Source organism: Notolepis coatsorum (genome assembly GCF_963971535.1).
Source record: "Notolepis coatsorum genome assembly, chromosome: 2".
NCBI classification, from domain to species: domain Eukaryota; kingdom Metazoa; phylum Chordata; class Actinopteri; order Aulopiformes; family Paralepididae; genus Notolepis; species Notolepis coatsorum.
In genome coordinates this window covers 169,580,392-169,600,655 of record NC_140166.1, presented here as the reverse complement: position 1 = coordinate 169,600,655, position 20,264 = coordinate 169,580,392, and the positions used below count along the sequence as shown (strand labels likewise).

General features: G+C 42.7%; 1 protein-coding gene across 1 annotated transcript; it reads left to right on the top strand.

Annotated features, from left to right (window-relative positions):
• The first annotated feature begins 240 nt into the window (after positions 1 to 240).
• Positions 241 to 15,940, top strand: lmo4b (LIM domain only 4b). Its single transcript, XM_084336738.1, has 5 exons — positions 241 to 767; positions 2,401 to 2,641; positions 8,726 to 8,822; positions 9,453 to 9,608; positions 14,632 to 15,940. Exons 2-5 carry the CDS (start codon positions 2,406 to 2,408, stop codon positions 14,638 to 14,640), a joined length of 498 nt encoding a protein of 165 aa, XP_084192864.1. The 5' UTR covers positions 241 to 767; positions 2,401 to 2,405; the 3' UTR covers positions 14,641 to 15,940.
• Positions 15,941 to 20,264: the final 4,324 nt, after the last annotated feature.

Sequence of the window (20,264 nt, the reverse complement as noted above, 5' to 3'; positions counted from 1 at the left end):
GTTTTGACTCGGTTCCTTAATAACCCGGTTCAGACCGTCGGTTCCGCGGTGTTTCCATCCCCTGTTCTCCCCTCATCGGTGTGTCATGTCAATTTCACCTTCTTCTCCCGATTGGTCGGATTTGTTATTCCGCTTAAATGGACCGCGCGGTGATTGGCTGCGGGGAGACCTGCGTCATCCACCTAAAAGGGGTTTTACTGGAGCTTCTCTCTCTGTCAGCGACACATGTAGAACCAGCGACTTACCGGGAGCAGCGGCGACACCGACCCGAGGACAGACACTCTCCAACCCGCCGCACCGTGTAGTGTCGCAGCCCGTATCTTCCGCCTTCACGGGGCCCGCTCCTCGGTTCTTGTTCAGGGGAGAAACTACAGCATGCATAGACCCGTAGCCATCGCGTATCGCGTCGGACGCCTCTTGTTCCCCACAAAAGCAACAGTGAAACGGGACGGTTCCATTGGAAATACTATCTGATAACTCCATTTGCTGTACTTCGTTTATTATTGCCAGCAGCCAGCAGTGAAGGAGAGGCGGGCGAGCTGAAGTCCTGCTGGGGGTTTCGCTGTTTTTATTAACGGGGGACTTGGAAGAACGTTTTTGTTGTTGTACCACGGGCAGCTTTTGCTTTTCTATAGTTTTTTTTGTTGGACTGTTGTAGCCTCTGCATACTATCTTTTTTCCCCCTTTGAACCCAGCTGCCCCATTCATAGTCACGTAGTTAACTCTACAGTCCGATTCAACCATTACACTTAAAAGGGACAACCGAGGTGGGTATTCAATTTTTTTTTTATCTAGAGATGTTGCACGATGATGACTCCGAGTCCTATAGTCGAATGATTGATATTTGCATGCACTGCGTACAGCTGTCTCTCGATCCACTAAAAGCAAGTGTTTGTCTTTAGGAAAGCGCGGTGATAAAAGCCTTCCCGTCACCACCCCCCCCCCTTTCATGACGAGATTAATGTGATTCTACAGTAGCTTATATTGGTAGTAGCTACTTTTATTTTCCATTAAAAAGGCAGTGCAGCTATAACGTAACGGACAGGATAATTTAGCTTTTGGCCGCCTGCTATATATATGTTTCGTATTTCACTGACTCCAGATCTCGGTGCCTTCTAAATTGCCTGTCCGTGTAATTACTTGAGTTTGAGCCCATTTAAGTTAAAAGCCTCCCCCTCCCTCTCTGCCAGAACTCCTTTCTCTCTGAATGAAACTTGACGATGGTCCTCCGTCCTATTTATCCAGGGAGTCACTTTCAGGTCGGGTTTTTGATTCATCTTCTTTTAGATTTAATCAGGACTAAGGTACGCTATAGCGTGTCCCTAAGAGCCTCTGCTAATGGGGTTACTGAATGCATCCCCCTCCTCTCTAATTAGCGAGCTACCTTTCAACAAAGATTTGGCTTAGCCAGACATGAAGACTGCCGGGCGATGTTGTGGCGGATTAGATTGAAAATAGCCTACATTAGGTTTGTTGGTTGAAATACCTGCATTGCATTAATATATTATAACACCCTATGGCAGGAGTAGAGCCAACACTGGCCCATACTGGGGAATCCTAGCTTGCTGTTGTCTCATAATAATAATAAAGCCATCATTGTGAGATGGATGGATGAAAATGCAGAGTATTTGTTTCTGGTTTAAAAACGGATCATATTCATGTGTTTATTAGTTCAGTTTTTTTGTAGGGATGTCACAGGCCGACCTAATGGTGTTGATAAACACTGAACTGGCTGTCCAACTTTTTGACAGAAGAATCCCTTTGTTTATAGACTATGTGTCTAACCCTCATTCCTTTGTGGTTACACGTATTAATAAAACACACTCCCTTATTATACAAAGTGGATTGGAGTGAAGAATACTATTGTGCTATTTACATATAATTTTAACATGGCTAAACAAAAGCCCAGGCTGCTTAATTGGTCCTCATGTCTCTGGTCTTGTCATAGAGGTCCAACATAGCAACAGCATGGGGATGAGACGGATCAAGGGCAGATTAGTCCAGTAAATGACTTGTAGCTCTCTTAGAGAATGCATAGGGTTTGGAACTGTTCCCCTAATGAGACACAACATGTACTGTAGTCTGCAGTGATTCAAAAACAGCAATCCAGCAAGGAGCTATGGATCATAATGACACAAGGCGTAGCTGTTACATTTGAATTTTGATAACGGATGTGTGATGGGAGAGGTGTGAGTTTTACACAATCGATATCATGTTGGGACCCACCACCACCAGACTTATCATGACCTATCTTTTTGGGGGTCGTGACATGTTGTTTACAAAACAATTCTTTATGGTCCGGAAGAAGAACCGGCATGAAACTCCATGGTAGCTATACCCTCATCACGAGCGACAGACGAGCTGACGGCACACCTCGTTGTGTGTTCTCTTATGTTTCAGGGACAATGGTGAATCCGGGAGGTAGCACGCAGCCGCCGCCGGTCGGGGCTGGTTCTCTTTCCTGGAAGCGGTGTGCAGGATGCGGGGGCAAAATCGCAGACCGCTTCCTCCTCTACACCATGGACAGCTATTGGCACAGCCGTTGCCTCAAGTGTTCATGCTGCCAAGCCCAGCTGGGCGAGATAGGCACGTCGTGCTACACGAAAAGCGGCATGATCCTCTGTAGAAATGACTATATCAGGTGAGATAACGACCATGTGATGTACTGTATGTGTATTTTAGACTTGTATTTTTCATTGGGAGCCTACTGATAGTCTATGTTCTTTTGATGCTGTGTAGTGGTGGAAGTTACAACACTAATATATTTCTGTCTCGTGTGGATTCTCACGTGGGACGGAAACAAATGCATTTGTTAGAAACCAAATATTGTTTGAAGATTTGGTATTTAAGCCAAATATATTTGATCATGTCTAGTAGGAGAGAGAAAGAAAACGACAACAAAAAGTTAGAATTACAAAAGTTTTTCCCCAGCTGTAAAATGACCCGCTGGGTTCACTAATTAATGAGGCCTGATTTACCATCATCAAGCAACATTAAAATACCCTTTATGAAGTCCTCCTGGACGTCTCCTAAAGAGGTCAACCACGCCGACATGTTGACACAAGGCACAAAAGCAAAAGAGAGTCTCTCTCTGCCGAAACACCTGAACGGTCCTTGTACTTGTAGGATTTCATTTTGTTTGCTGTGCGACATGCTTGACCTGTGCACAGGGTTTTCTCGTTGCTGTTTTATAAGTTTGTATATCGACAGAGGGACCATTTAATTAGGAAAGAGGGCCTTTTAAAATATTGATGTAAGTGTGTCCAACACTTAACCGTGAGCTCGGTGACGACACTCTCGCTCTGCTATCGTAGAGTAGTGGGATTTGAAGTTCCATCGTTCCAACAGTTTGACCCTGGGAAGGAAAAGTTAAAAGAACTGAATCAAGAAGAAGTTTCTTTCTGTTTATTTATATATATATATATATATATATATATATATATACATTGCAGTTCCTAAGGCTCCAAACACACCCATTCATTTCAATCATGTTTAGATTTTCTAAAGGAACGATGAAACCCTCAAGGACATTTTTCTCTTAACACATCCTGCGCCATAAACGTCGTACAACGTGTTTCAAGGTCATGCTAATTCTGCCATTCCACGGCGTACAACGTTATTGAGATCATATTTAATTTTTTCGCCATGGTATTCAGAATGCCCTCACGGAGCCTGGTCTGATGCAGTGGGAGCCTGCACAACTCTGCAACGCTTCAATACTGCCGCCTGGTTGATGATCGGCGAGTTACAACCGGAAATGGATCTCTGGTGATCTCGGTGCACCGGGCAAATGCGTCCGGCACTCACGTATTGTTGCGGGACTCTAGACACACGTTGTGTATATATGGATCGCTGCCATAACTCAATAATCGATATGATTTGGGCGTTTATTATACAAACCGGAAATGGATCGTGTAGATCACCGTCAAATAAGTGGGATCTTTTTCCTCCAGTCTCATCGGCGAACGGTAAGAGGACGCTGACGTCATTTTCAGCGTGAGTGTTTATTATTGATAATGCAAACTGCTCTGATCAATATATCACCCATACTACATAAAGCATTTACTGACGATCACGGAATTATAAACGACCCCCCCCGTTCATCCGCGCATGATCAGTCATAATGTTTAGGATCATGTACAGTTGAAATGTTTAATATAATGTGTATCGGCAACAAACGGCAGTTGATAATCTATATATGCGTTTATGCCTATAACTCACGTTCTAGGAATTACTGCAGAAAACGATAAAAACATATTTATATTCTAGACGGTATTTTCGTATGAATCTATGAATGAAAAAGTATAACGTTCCTACATCCTGAACGATAGATAATCGATGTTGAATGGGCCATAGTAATGTCAATTTAGCAATACAATTAAAAAAAGTTATAGCCCTGCAAAGAAGGTGAACATCTCCATAGGCTTAGACTGGTGGCAGTGATCATACATTGATGGATAGAAGCGTGGCAGGGAATGTGTTAAACGTCGCCATCGCAGAGCTTTAAAAAAAATATATATATATATATTACGCCTATTTTGATTGTACATATGGGCGTGAGCTCCATTGCAGTTTTGCTAGCATGTATACTCTTTGGTGTAGGAGGTGGTACCACCCCCCCCACACACACAGACACACTAACGCACAATTGTACCACAATCAACTTACTGTTGGTGAACATGCAACACAGCTATATCAAATCTGCAGAGTTGCATCAAAATCTAAAGAGTGCCTTTCCACCCACCTCCTCATCAAAATGATGAGGAAGTCAATGAGGTACAGTACTCCATTCATAATGGGACTATAAGCTAATTAAAGGGGGGGGGGGGCGTGGATGCACCTCCCCACTTGTAACCAGAGTATGCTTGGTGGAAGGAAAGAGCTAAAACAACTTCTCGCAGAACCCTGAGATCTGCGTAGAGATAAGGGTAGGAAGGAAGGGGTGGTGGGGTGTGTGTGTGTGTGCAGGAGATCTGACAGTGAGTCTACACAATTAAATGCTTTAATTATAGTCCCCTTCCATTTTCCTTTAGTCCTGATGGGTTTTATCTAATGAGATCTGGTCTCTGGCTTGTATCCTCTCTCAATGACGCGTCCGAAATGAATGAGAGCCACATTGCAAACAAAACATTTAATTAACCAAATTGGCTTTTGAGAGAGAGAGAGAGCAAGAGAGAAATACAGAGATAGAGGGGGATAGAGAGAGAGAGGAAGAGGGAGAAGGGGGATTATTGTGAAGGCCAGTTGCCTAGTTTTTTTTTCTTCTTAAAGGGACAGACTCATTTTTTGTAATGGATTACTAAACTGCCCCTTATGTAGCATGCAGAGGTACATTTGCTAACTTTAATTAATAGAAACCACGTGACAATTCTCAACTAGTTGATCAGAATGCTTGAGGGTAAACACATCGCATTATGCCTGTCATGATGCACGCCTGGCCTGATCGGATGAGACCCATCCCTCCCATCAATCAAGTAGGGACGCGCAGACGGTGGTGCCACACAGACATCACCGGACAAGCGGGCGTCTCCGCGTGTTCGTGCAACGCAGCCGACAGTAGCTGCCGCCAGCCACAACCCCCTCGTAGCTGGTTCCCTCCCTATGTTTACTATTTGGGATCATGTTGTTTTTTTTAAGCTGGAGGTGGTATTATTTGTGTGGGCTGCTAGTGGAGGGATAATTAATTTACACGTGGCTGCTGGATTTGGGGAGAATGCTGTCCCTTTAATTGAATAAGCCTAGGTAATTAAATGGCACTTTTCCAATAGAACGTGTGAGGTGAATCTAATAGTTGGTTATTTAATATCACTTTGAAGTATGCCCACTCAAGCACTATGACAGCACGGGAGAATGTGAACTATTAGGCCGGGGAAAGAAGAAAAAAAAAAAACGGGATCTCAGAAATTAATTAAATCGCATGCAATTTAGGGGAAACGTTTATCTTGATTTGTCATAACAGAATTAATTCAAGGCCTTCAATTCACTTGGGGCCAGATCTGTTACTCTGAATTAACCAAGTGTAATTTGGCTGATCCCTCCCCCCATCCACCCCCACCCAGCACACATACACACACACACTCCCTCTCTCCGTCATCCTCACAATCCCCCCCCACACACACACACACTCCACCCCACCCCCTCCTCCCATCCTCTAATGCAGCTCTTGCCATTATGCAAAGCCCCGCTTCAGTATCAATATGGCCTAGTGCTTTTAAGGTGCTTTGGCTGCTGATGTAGAGAGACATTTTTAATGGACTGTGTTGCAGAAATCATTGTTGTGGGGTAATTTTGCCCCAATGCTCAAAGGCCTGGGTGAATGAGCTCTGCATTTACCAGACAGTCTAACAGCAAGCCATGCTATATTTCACCCAACAGTCACTGCTGAAATGAAATCCAATAGTCGTCGTTGCCTATAGACGGCAGACAGCTCAGGATTTTTTATATTTTTTTTTATTTAATGAAAGACGTTGTAGGTTTTTCAAAGTCAGGTCCCTCACATTTTCTTTTTGAGACAGGGAAATAACAATAAATCAACACGACTCTCACTGCATTACTTGACAAAAGACATCCTTGATGTCTGCAAACTATCTCAGAAGCAGATGCGCGGGGAGACGACACAGGAGCCACTGATTTGGGGGGTTGGGGAGGGGGGGTGGGGAGGGGGGGGGGTTAGTGAAACCTGTTGTGGGCGTTGCAATTAAAGAGTCCCCTGGCCTCAATTATACTGACCCGCAGTTTTTTCCCCAACCCCAATATACGCAGCTTCAATGGAAAAGGGAGACCATTAGAGTCCAAGTGCAAACTGATAGCAACTTAATTGAGCACCTAAAGCCTCCAGCCCCTTTAAATCACACACTATCAGCGGCTATCCCCTGGTCAAATAATTAACCTGGTATGCGTGGCACGCGTCTGCGGAAGGGGGCCTGTGGTGAAATCCTCCCCTGTAGTACTCCTGTCTATTGTTTTAACAGCTCTCAAACACATTGACACACTGGGGAAATTAGGAGTTGTATGAATTTCATTGCGTGCATCCCTACAATATGTCCATCTTAAAAAAAATACCTGCTTTGAATACGAACAAGGTTTTCAAATATTTTTTTCTTTTTCGGTAGACACAAGAATACGTTGACCTTCATTATGCGCGGGTGACTTTGATGTATAAATGCGGCACGTGTTTTCGTACGAGAAGAGCTCAAGCGCTGTCGTTGTTTTATTTTCTTTCTTTTCTCTCAAGACAATAGGCTTTTGTGTGTGTCATTTCCACTATCATGTTTGTCCCGGCTAAGGCGCCCCCCGAATTGGCAATGTTGTGACAACACAGTCTCCAGCTAATTAGTTTCTGAAATTGAGTTTTGATTGAGCCCTCCCAATCGATGCCAAGGCTAAATTTGCCTCCTTCCTGGACTTCTCCCATTGAAAGGCGTTTTTAAGCATCCCTGGCCTTAACAAAGAAACTCTCCCGCCGCGCCGTCAATATAGTTAACAACTTGCGAGTGTTACGTCCGCTCAGCGGGGGGGAGAAACGTTTCTTCCCACTTCCCCTCTCCAAGACTTGGTGGTATCTTATTCGTATAGTTGTTCTTCCACGCTGTAGTTCACCTCATACCCAGCGACTTTTGTTTTTCCGAAAGGCTTTCAAAAGCGTATTCCTTTCAAATAAAAACTCTGGTTTCTTCTATTTATAAATGTTTTTCCTCTCTTTTTGTTGTTGTTGTTGTTACTTTTTCTTTTTTACCCAAAACATCTTTATCTGATTCACACGCATCACCGTTAACCACTCCCCCTATCCCTTTCTCTCCCCCACCCCCAAACAGCCCCCCCCCCCATCTCTCCCGAGCATGTCAGATGCCGTGGTCTTATTTGATTGCTTAGGAAAAGTGCAGTGATAGAGCAAACACCCTGTGAGATATGATGACAAATGGGTCCAGATCCCAGTAAATTACTTTCTGCTCGAATCGAAATTTCATTCAGTTTGCTGCTCACCGAGATGAAGTAATCTAAATTGTGGACTCAGAAGGAAGATAGAAGGGAAGCTGGAGCAAGCATTTCATTATCAAGAGGCAGAGAGAGAGAGTGGGAGGGAGAGAGAGAGAGAGAGAGAGAGAGAGAGAGAGAGAAGGGTAGGGACGAAAAGAGATGAGCAGAAGCAAATCTAAAGTGTTGACACCATGATTGAAAAGGTTAACCCATGCACATTATATATCAACCCGACTAGCAACGGGTTTCTAATGGAAACGCGGCAGTGACAGAGCGTTCACAGGAGTCCTAATGGCAAAAGCACTATGTCTCCGCCTAGATGTACAATCAAATCCTCTTAGGCCCTGATTGCTTATGTTCCAGGTTATTATTAGGTTTAAAAAAATGTGCACGGAAGGTAATATGCAGTTTTCAGGGGGCTGGATGCTTGTGGAGAACAGGGGGGGGGGGGGCACTGGATGTTTCATTTTGCGTTTCCCGCTATTGCTATGATTTTGTGTTTTCCTCTCTGCGTGTCGAGTTGCGTCTCTCTCTCTCTCCCTTCTTTGTTCCCGCGCATCTCCTCGCGTTTCCGTCGCGGTCGGGGATGAACTTTGAACTTTGAAAATCGGCGCTTTGCACGAAAATAACGGCGCGACTTAACAGCGTGCACCGACTGAGTGCACTTGACTTGTTTACCCCGTGCAGATCTATACAAATTGTTCCATAATGCTTGTTGCTTTTCTTCCCCCCCCCCCCCCTCTCATAGATTATTCGGGAACAGCGGGGCTTGCAGCGCTTGTGGTCAGTCCATTCCAGCCAGCGAGTTGGTGATGAGAGCGCAGGGCAACGTGTACCATCTGAAGGTAAACCCTCTGATGTTCCAGGAAACACTATTACAAATGTTTGTCAGAACGGGACTAGATACTGAACCGCAGTTCTGCTTTCAACTGCTCTTTTTGGCTACTTGCTACATGTCTATGACGCTGTGGAATTCAAACTAACTACTTTAGTACTTATTGTATGTTGCGGCGTCCGCCTAAAAAGCCTAGAAATGTCAAAACGTAATATCTACATTTAGTCATTTAGCGGACTCTTTTATCCAAAGCGACTTAGAAATTGTGAACAAGTCACCAAGAGATCTTATCCACGTTTCCCCGTCTGTTATTTCAATGAAAAATGGGCCTTATGATAAACGATGGTATTTTATTGGTTGTGCCTGTGTTTTCAGTTCTAAATCAGCCCCCCCATCTCTCACTCAAAACACACACACACACAATGTGTCACACATACATGCTACTTACATACATACAGTATATACTGTACAAACACACATGCATACATAGAAATGTAAATGCTTGTGTATGTTGGCTCTTAGGTATCATTACATAATTGGATTGTGCGCTGCCTTGTGGTCCAAGGGACTGTGTGTGATAGGTTCTCTCTCTCTCTCCTCCTCCACCCCCCCCCCCCCGCCCCCACCCCCCACACTACAGTGTTTCACGTGCTCCACCTGCCGGAACCGTCTGGTCCCCGGGGACCGGTTCCACTACATCAATGGCAGCCTGTTCTGTGAACACGACAGACCCACAGCACTCATCAACGGCCATTTGAGTTCGCTGCAGACAAACCCACTGCTGCCCGACCAGAAGGTAAGAGTCCCCCGCGCCGCTCATCAATCTGGAACACCTCTCCTCCGTGTCTTTCAGTGAGGCGATGGGACTGAGAACTCGTGCTCGAAAGTGTAAATTGAGTCGCTAGATTTTCTTCCTTTTTTGGTCCCAAGTATTTAGAAAAAGGTGGGATGATAACTTCATAAAGTAAGACTATGGTCAGTACTCAAAGCTTGTTGTCTGTCAATTCTACCCCCCAATATTTTTCATTCTGAGATTATATTGATGACATTGATTCATCTTTACTGCAGGGTGCGCGATAGATATGAAATCTTATCGAACAAAGATTAATTGAAATTTTAGACGGATCGATAGATTTTTCCATCATTCTCATTGGAGCAGCCACTGATCGGCTGTATGAGGAGGACGCAACACGACACAATGTTTCTACTCGTTGTGTTTGTACACATACTGTGTCATTATTACCACATAAACACTCAACGGAATCTTGAATATGTCAGTGTCTTTGTTTCCTACAGTCAGTCATATTCTAGACTCATGTATGGCTCATAATCGAGATTTGTGCTGCTATTAACACGTTTTCTGAAAGTGCATTTGGGCACTTCATTAACATGAATGGGACCAGTGGCTCCAGGCCTGTCCCCCTCAGTCCATCAGTCAATACATCGCTTTGGTCTTATTCCACCAAGACTTAGTAACAGGGTTCGCACAAGGTCCTTGAAGTGCTTAAAATGCTTGATTTTTTTTTTTACAAAAAAAAAGTCGAGGCCTGGAATTCCTTTTAAAACAGCCCATTTTTTTAACAAGGTGCTTAAAAAGTCCTTTAAATTCAAATCGACCATTCGCATTGACAGTTTTGTTCATCCATGATAAAATAGTTCTCAATCAAGACATTTCTTTTAAAATCTAAAGTGTAACTAATTGTTGGAAATAGGTTTTAAGCCATAAATATTGGATCAGATTTTTTTTCAATAAAATAAACTGCATTTAAAAGTGAATTGTATCCTTTTAGATACCCTTTTTAAAAAGAAAAATGGTGCTTAGAAAAGTACTTGAAAATCCTTGAATTTCATTTTGCAATGTCTGTGGGAACCCTGTAAGTCGGTTAGTCCATTCTTGTGCTTTTTACCATGCTGAAGCTATTTCCTGAAAGATTATTGGCTCTAGTAAGTACTGGTGAGCACTACAGTAGGTCCAGAGGTACAGAGGTCCTTCTGCAGGATTGCATGTGGGGAAAACTCAAATTTCAAATTTGTAGATAAAACCCAACAAATCGCTTAGTCAACAAATCCCAGGACTATTTCACGATTAAGAATGTCTTTAGTCGAGGACCGCCATACTCGGGAGCCCCAAAATATTCTGCATTGACGGTATTATTCACACAGCGTATCTTAAGGTGGGGTGGCAAGGAATCCCAACCTGAGCATGACATAAGAGCAAAATGGATGCTGTGTGAATCTGGCCTATACAGCAGCTTAGCTTCATCACAGACACCAGGCTACATGGTCATGGAACGTCATAATCTTCATACTAAAATGTTGTTTACAAACTTAACCCTTACCTCAACCCTAACCTTCATCTCACTGGAGACACCATGCCCCACCCTGACCTAAAATAGAGAAGAGAAAAGAATTTGAGCAATACCAGTTTGAAACGACAACGCGGATATGCCTTCTAGCCATTGGCCATATTTACACAGGGGCCATTTTGCTCTTATGTCATGCTCAGGTTGGGAATCCCTGATCAGTTTGCTATCATGTCATGCTCAGGTTAGGGATTTCCATTGGGGATTCTCAACCTGAGCATGACATGAGATAAAAATGGCCGCCGTGTGAATGTTGGCAATGCCAAAGCTATACAGCCAGAGAGCTATAGCCAGAGAGCATCATGGAACGTGTCGTCATCACGACTGCCCTGATTCCATCTTGATGCCTCTCGCTGAAAGCAGTAGGGCCGGTCATATATAGTCGGTAAGGAATAACTTCCTTCTTCAGGGGGGGGGGGTGCTACATTCTGACAGCAGGTGATGTAATGATTCTCAGCTCACACACAACACAGATCTTTATTGCTGTCTGCACACGGTATAGAGAGAGGGATATAGAAGGTGTTTTCTGAGAATGATATTGTTGGGAGCGCGTGCATTTCACCTTGAGTGGTTATGTGAGTATAGCAGAGAGAGGTAGAACTCCATTAAGCCCCCCCCCTCTCTCCACATCACAGGCCTTTTAAGGGCTTGTCACTTTTACAAATCAGCGCTAAGAGCACCTCACATTCAAATTGAAAGCCGTTGCATTATCTAGCTTAATTTTAAATGTCTGTTTAAGCCTTTACTCCCGAACCCCACCGTGTCTCTGGGTACCGTGGCTGGTGCAGTAAATATGAGACCTCATTGTTTATTTATGCGCTAACATCAATTGTAGTGAAAACTGCTGAATTATTGATGCTAAAATGCAATCTGAATACTGGCCCTGGTGCTTTAATTATAGCGGAGAGAGAATTATTAAATAAACACACACAGAGACACCTCCCTCGAGTAAAACATTTATAAAAACTCTTTCAGTGAGTTCTTGTTATCCCCCGTTTGGGGAAATTGTTAGAATTACCTTGCTGACGAAGCACTTTTATTAGATAAAGGATTATATTCCTTTTTTAGTTGACATTCCAAACATATCTATTTGGATGCACTGAATTCTATCTTAGAATTCTAATACTCTCATTGCTTTCAATGACCAGGTCCAGCGGCCATTGTGTGACATCATCATTAGAACGTTGGCTTTTGAAAATTCTAAGCTTGTTTGGTAGATTGTACACCTGCCATGGCGGCGCTCGTGAAGCCGCTTTATGGTGAAAAAAGGTTCCCAAATGTGTAACTGACAGTACAACACGTAACATAGAAACATAATCTGGTTGGAAACAGGTCATTGAAGTGCTTAAAGTGCTTGAAAAAAAGAATAATAAATAAGTCAAGCCCTGTAATTCCTTAAACAGCCAATTCTTTTAACAAGGTGCTTAAAAAGCCCTTGCAATTAAAATCAACCATTCACATTGAAAGTTTTGTTCATCCATGATAAAATAGTTCTGAATCAAGAAATATAATCTTTTAATCTAAAGTGTAACTAATTGTTGGAAATAGGTTTTTAAGCCATACATATTGGATCCGATTTTCTTTCAATAAAGAACGGCATTTAAAAGTCAATTGTATCCTTTTTTAAATGCCCTTTTTAAAATGAAAAATAGTGTTTGGAAAAGTACTTGAAAGTCCTTCCATTTCATTTGGCAATGTCTGTTGGAACCCTGTGGAAAAGGGGAAAAAAACGGCATGAAAAAAGACAACGGAGCAGTCTCGGCTCTCACTGACACAAACGGCTCATCTATTGACCACGGCTTTGATTATATGTGCGATTTCACAGTGACACAATTTGTGTTTGTCTGTGTTCACAGCACAGGACATTTGATGCTCATTTATTAAGTAGGGCTTCCCGGCCTCTCCCTAATCTCTTTGTTCAGGACAGACAAATTACCTTTCTCACACGGCGCTGCTCTGACCCAGGGGAGCGAGAGCCTCCCAGCGCCAGTCACTTTAATTAGCCCCCAAGTAGGAGTTTGCAATTACTAATAGACTGAAGCCCTCCTAGTGATTTGAGGGATGAAGGGGAAAGTAAATTGCCCCTTAGAATCTTTAAAAAGAAATAATAATAAAAAAAGATGAAAAAGTTGGTCTGTGCTGTGGAGGCAAAACAGTTCAATTCAGACTGCTGATTGTCTTTGTTCCCCTGCATTTCTCCGGTTCAGAGGAACGGAACGCCTCCCTCCGTTTATTCTAGAATCTAGAGCCTTGTTAGAATTATTATGACGAAAAAAGAGAGGGAACAAGGAAGAAACGACACGAATGTGAAGTTAATGCAAAGGAAATGGGGCAGCAGATGGTTCCCAAAGCCTCACTGATCAATAAATTAAGCGAGGGCTTCGCCGTGGCTGGCAGATGAGAGTTGATGGAAATCTTCATCATTACCACGCAGTAGTAGTCATTCAGGGATTGTTTCTTTTGTGGAACTCGTGCTTTTGAATTATGATGGATTGTCTTCTCTGCTTATTTGTTCAAAATTCCCACCTTGTTGATGATGTTTTCCTCTTGTGATTCCTGAAGAGAGGAAGGTACATCCGCACACCGGATCATCGCGCTCTCGGTCAACATCATCAGTGCGTGACGTTTCCAACCCCAAGTCGGTCTTTGTCAGACTATATTGACCCACTTTGGGTTGAAACGTTGCACTAATGAGGTTCACTGGAACACGTGTCTCTATACACAACACGGTCTCTTCACAAAACCTAAATGAATTAATCCACCACAGGACAAAAGGTACATAATTTGTATGTTATGTTATAGCCATAAGTAATATTTTACTTATTATATAAGTAATATATTTACATTTAGTATCCACGAAATGGTGCGACCGGGAGTCGAGCTAACAATGAATGTGGTCCCGGGCGAGTGCTCTCACCACTAGACTAAGCACAGCGATACTATCACAACGTTTAGCGCTTATGGTTAAGATAGAAAATTAGGGTTAAGACTAAGGTTGTGGTTAGTGTTAGTTTAAGGTAACAGTGTGGTTAAGGTTAGGGTTTGGGTGAGGCTATCAGAAAAGTGTGTCTCGGTAGTCTTGAGGTAAAGACACTTGCCTCCAATGCGAGCGTGGGTTTGAAAACGTTAAAAGTTCAAGATATTTTTATATGTACTTATTTTTAATACGTACATATTGTACATTTTCGCAAATACGTTGATATATTACGTATACTATGTTATGGCTATAACCCAACCTACAATATGTACCTTTTTCCTGCGGTCAATAAGTACTTATACTTGCATATTTGAAGTGAGATCGGGCTGCTATACAGTACCTTCATGTCTTCAGGTAGATCTATATAAGTGTTTCTTGGATGTGCTATACAGTACCTTCACGTCTTCAGGTAGATGTATATAAGTGTTTCTTGGATGTGCACACCAATCCTTATTGTACTCTCATTGTCCACCATTTAGGTGTGTTAGGCGGACGTGTGCAGGAAGCAGGATTGCGTGCCTTCATTTTTTTGCCCTTACTCATTGTCACCCAAGATGACGTGGATCAGCGCCTCCCTCCTCAACACCCCCCCCCCCTTTTTAGCTCTGCTCCCAGCCCCTTCGACCTGAGCTCCCAGGAAACCTCCTGCCATCTGCCTGATGTCCTGATATTATTTCTCGCTGCCCATATCCAACGCTCAAGCCTTCGTTCCTTGGCTTTCCCCGCGCGGGGGGAGGATACTTGCACCTACATTGTACCTGAACTGGGGGATACTAAAAAGGAACTCCATGAACCCTGGGAGGACTGACCAGAAACCCAAGGGAACTCTTTCAGGAAGACAAAAAGAAAGAAAAAAATTAAACGCCACGCGAGACGCTTGTTCTGGACAACGCGGGGGGGAGGGGGGACCAGAGGGGGAAAAAAGACGATTGAATCACCGAGTGCAGGGTTTTTTCCAAATCTGCATTCGTACGTTTGTTTTAAAGACGTTTCCGAGCGTGGGGGGAAAACCGAGACCTTTTTATTTTTACTTTCTTTTTTATTTTATTTTTTCTATCCTCATTTCCTAACAGCATAGTGTTTCCTCTTCCTCTATTTTAAGTGTTGTAAAGGGGAATGTGTTGCTTTTTTTTCGGTGGTATATATCGAAAAATCGTTGGGGTTTTAGAGAAAAGAAAAAAAAAGAAGAAAAGAAATCTGTTGCTTTTTTTTGTGGAAAAACAAATCATGAACACTCTTGGTGTATTTGTAAAACTACCATGTATGTACAGTGTGCATGTAAATGTTGTTGTTCAGGCGTGGCTACAGTACATTCTACACACGGCCCGACCCTTGACCCCCGAACCCCCCCCTCCCTCCTTGAACCTGAACCCATGGCAAACTAAAGAAAGACGCTCCTAGTCAGTAATGTAGAGATTTTCACCAAACCCTATAAATGCCGAATGAAAGAGAAATTTATTTGTGATATTTTTCCGAGACATTTGCTCCACTATGGTGTATTTAATTAATAAAAGAAAATAATTAAGATATTTAAAAGCTTCCTCGCTTTTTCATGGTGTCCGCCGTTTACTGCTCATTGCGACTCGAACGCGCGGGAAGCCAATACTGACTATTACAACGTGCTTTAACGTGGGGTTTTGTGTATACTGTATATATATATATATTGTTTTCATTGTGTGCACTAAGAATGATAATTTTATATCCCTAAAGTCATGTACAGTAAGTGTCCTTACCATGTGGTCATTCCTTTGTTTTCAATCAATGAAATATTCCAGAAATGTCGTCATTTATTTTCTCTTTTTTTCCTTTCGCTCAAAGCAGAATAATAATCACTAAACGAGATCTCATTAACTAAGTGTCCAAGCGTTTTGTCTTTCACGCCCGGACGCCGGGTATATCAGTATGTAACTATACCGTCTTTATTAATATTCAAAATGCAGCAGGGCTGCCATTGAATTTACACAGCATGGCAATTATCAGAGCTGACGACGAGCGTCTAACTGAAAATGGATAAACATGTACCCCCCCCTTTCTTCTGTTCAACTGAACATTTTACAATTCATCAGCCTAATGCCCGACAGAAAGCGAGGAAGTCCCTTTGAAGATTCAATTACTGCAGAGAGTAAGAGAGGTGTGTCTCTTTTGGTGGGCACAAATTGAATGGGCTATTTGCAGAACAAATTGGTGTTTGAAGTCATAGCAGGACCTAATGGGTCTGAAGAAAGAACCCACTAATGGTTGTGATACACTTATCTGCGGTGTCTGGTCTCCTTTGCAAGCATGTTGGTGTCATTGAAACGATGTCTGTGTGAGGGTACTGGTAGGATTGCGACTTGGAAGAAGAGATCTATCCAAATATCGTAAATTAGACCCACATAATAATAAATTGTAGTACTCAAACTGGATTTCATCTACCAAAAAAGGAAAATGGATGAAATTGACCTGTTTTTGGATACTAAGTCAATCTTATCATTCAAGAGCTAGTAATTGTAGGATTTATACCTATCCTCCCGTTTTCCTTTTTGTATTAGTATTTCAAATAACCTGTTTGAAGAACCCAAACATTTAAATCTCACATCCTAGTGTCCAGCAAGCGCCCTACTACTGGCTTTATGTTCATTGGATTGCTTTTCGTCCCCCGTCTCCAGTTGATTGATTGGTGTCTCGATAGAATTGATTGATTGCATATGACTCGTGTTTTAAGTGCATTTTGAGGCTGAGAATGGTTTGTTAACATTTGCAGTTTTCAAAAACACTGGAGTAAAAATTACCTGCATCGGGTGCTACTTGCTAAAAAATCTTCACATTTACCTTTTTAATTGATATATACACTAAAATAATCTGTCAGGAGGGCTTTAAATATTTTCTTCCTCTTATGGAACGAAGTACACAAGTTAAGGCAAGGAAGATACCTTTTATATTATATACTCCTCTGTTAAATGAGAGGAGAGAGAACTCCTGCACACCCTCCTTTTACTTGTAATAAACTTTATTGGAGTTTTGCAAATAAAAGGACAGTGTGTGAGAGCAGGAAGGTGTGCATGAGCCTTTAAAGTCAAGTCAATATTATAGGAAATTAAGCTTACTGTCTTCCCCAGAGTCGGACAAGAAGATAGATGCCAATTTTCTCTTTGTGCGTTCAGTAGAAAGCTATCCGACCGCAAGCTAGCCTAGCTTAGCGCAAATGAATGGAAGCGGATACGGAGTGGCTAGTCTAGCAACTATTTCTGAGTTTTAAGCTAGGCTAGCCGCAACGCATCCCTTTCCATTTGTTTGTGCTTAGCTATGCTTGCTTGAGGCCCAATAGCTTTCTATGGAGAAGATGGTAAGCTTGGCGGGTTGGTATAACGTTGGTGTGTTCCTTTAAATGGAGTGAGACATTTATTTTATTGGGTGTTTTTAGTCTGTTAAACACAAAGTGCCAACATTGACATGGAAATCCTGTCTAGAGACTAGAGCACAGCATGGATGATAAAAATGATTATCAACAAAAAAACTGTAAATTAATTGGAGTGACTAACAAAATGGTGCTCAGCTTAAAGGGATAGTTCAGATTTTTGGAACCCTGGCCCCAATTTCTTGCTTACCCACGATGTTGTCTTCGGTCCTTTTTCAGCACAATCCATGCTGTTCCTCGTACCTATTCTGATGGAGAAACACTGTAGGGCCGGGGGTTCCAAAAATCACAACTATCCCTTGAAGTGCTGTTGTGGTTGTTGATTCCCATTAATTTAGCACATTTTGTTGATGCTTCTTTGGAGCAGTGAACCAAACCGTGCATTCCTTTGACACACAAAATATATAATAAAGAGGGCGAATTATCCTATACGTTTGGGGTTGGATATCCCTCAATAATAGTAGCCTCAATAATCCAAATCATAACAACACAATGCAGTGCTTGAATAATGGGGGCCTTTCCATTATGAAGTCTGCTTGGTTCCATTAAGCTGTTCACTCACTCACACACATGCAAGCTTGTGCACACACACACACACGCACGCACACATTCACATATATGTTATGTCCTTTTTCAAACGCAAGTTATTGAACAATCTGAATTTCAGACTCCCTCAAATGACACCCACCCCCCTCTCTCTCTTTCTCTCCAATTACCATTTACACATAATCCATATGTGAGGTTTGGATTTGATTCACCATACTAGTATGGGGGCTAATGGATCTTAGCCACAACAATGGAGCACACTTAAATGGCATGTCTGCCTGAGGGAAATCACTTTGCTTCAACTTGAGCTTCTTCCCTCTCTCTCTCTCTCCCTCTCCCAACAGGGGACTCGGGCGAGAGAGAGAGAGGCACCGCAACCGGATTACTTATGAACAGTCACCTTATATTTATTTGTAGATGGTTTTACGTCTTCATCCTCGTGGTAACTTTGTGTCAATATCACTCTCAAATTCGGTTTCCGGGCGGGGGTGGGTCGGTAACCAATACGCTTGATTGTTGGACACAGAATATTGTACGGAGCTCGAGAGACGTCTTCGCGACGACGACGAGACTTTTCATTTAGGAAGGAATGTCCGTCCTGTACGTCTGGGGACATGATGCGACGGTACGGCTGGAATGACTAGTATCTCCTCTTTTGTTTTTATCGTTTCAGAAACGTCCAGGGTGCTCTGTCCTTTTTTTTATAATTTTTTATTTATTTATAATGACATGAATTCATGTGCTCACGTTTAACGGCTCTATTCATCGCTCAACAAAGAGCATCTGAGACCTGGGACGGAGAGCAGGCTTTAGACATCCCCCCTTTTCCCCAGCCACACCACCATAGGCCTCAGTGCTCCTGAATGCTACATGCATTTACCATTATGACGAGTACAGGGGAACTAAACTCCATGTTGTCGTTAATACGCTGAGAGCCGGGCGGCTCGAAATCTTCAGAAAGTCTCTGGGAAATATTACTCCCTTCCACTTTAGCCTTTGTCCATATTATAGACCTACATTATTAAAGCACCAATACAGCATCTTTTCCCCCCTCTGAATGTATCAATTACGGGTATATGCACTTAGACTCTCGACGCGGCGGGCCTGCTGATGGGAAATAAGCTCTTAACCCGCGGATCTCTCACCGTGACTCGAAAATAGAGCGTTATGTTTTTTTCCCCTCCCAATGTCTACAAATAACACAAATGTTGACACAACCACTTTGAGCTTCAAAATAATATTGGGAGACTCGTTGTCCAGCAGTCATAGACCATGCCGACCATGTGGGACGACTCAAGGCAATTGAAGTAGTGGAGGTAGTGAAGTAAACAATAACAAACTAGTAGGGGGGTGATCTTGACACCAACAGTCATAATTTGCTGTGATTCTCCTGTAATTCTAAAATTGTACATTTACATTTAGTTGAACGCTTTTATCCAAAGCGATATACAAGTTCTGTAGGACAAGTCAGCAGGAAGAGTACAACTCTGGCAGCTAAGGGTAAGTAAGATTGTTCATCAAACTGTGTTGAACTTGAATGCTGCAGTCTTGAGTGCATATTAGCATAGTAGGTAGTAACATAGGCAAGGTAGATTCCTTAGTAGCAGAGTGCATACTAGTAAAAGACTACTACATACTAGTGGGGCTACAGTGGCTCGGGAGGTAGAGCAGTCGTCTGGTAATCGGGAGGTTCCCATTCGATTTCTGCTCCTTCCGGGCAGTGTGTCGAAGTGTCCTTGAGCAAGACACTTAACCCCTAACTGCTCCCGATGAGCAGGTTGGCACCTTGCATGGTTGCCTCCTCCTGTGTGAATGGGTAAAAACAGGAAAATAAATTGCAAAGCGCTTTGGACAAAATGCACCATTTACCATTTACAGTACAAAGGTTAAAATGGTTGACTATATCGTCTCCTTTTGCCCCTTTCTCGAGCCACATCCTTTATACTGTTGACCACCTTCTCCTATTACAAAGAGTGTTGGCTTTGATACAGGTGCTTGCAGTTGGTTTCAAAACTATTTATCAGAAAGAGTTCAGTGTGTGAAAATGGGAAATGCCCAATCAGAGCTGCCTTCTACCCATCACAAAAGGTGATCCACAGGGATCAATCCTGGGCCCTGTCTTATTTACCATTTATATTAATAATATTGTCTCATCTCTGAGCAGCTGTC

Excerpts from the sequence above, each read along its gene's own strand:
- lmo4b (XM_084336738.1), top strand. The coding sequence starts at position 2,406 with ATGGTGAATCCGGGAGGTAGCACGCAGCCGCCGCCGGTCGGGGCTGGT. Across the intron at positions 2,642-8,725 it reads TGTAGAAATGACTATATCAG|ATTATTCGGGAACAGCGGGG; the intron begins GTGAGATAACGA and ends CCCCTCTCATAG. Across the intron at positions 8,823-9,452 it reads GCAACGTGTACCATCTGAAG|TGTTTCACGTGCTCCACCTG; the intron begins GTAAACCCTCTG and ends CCCACACTACAG.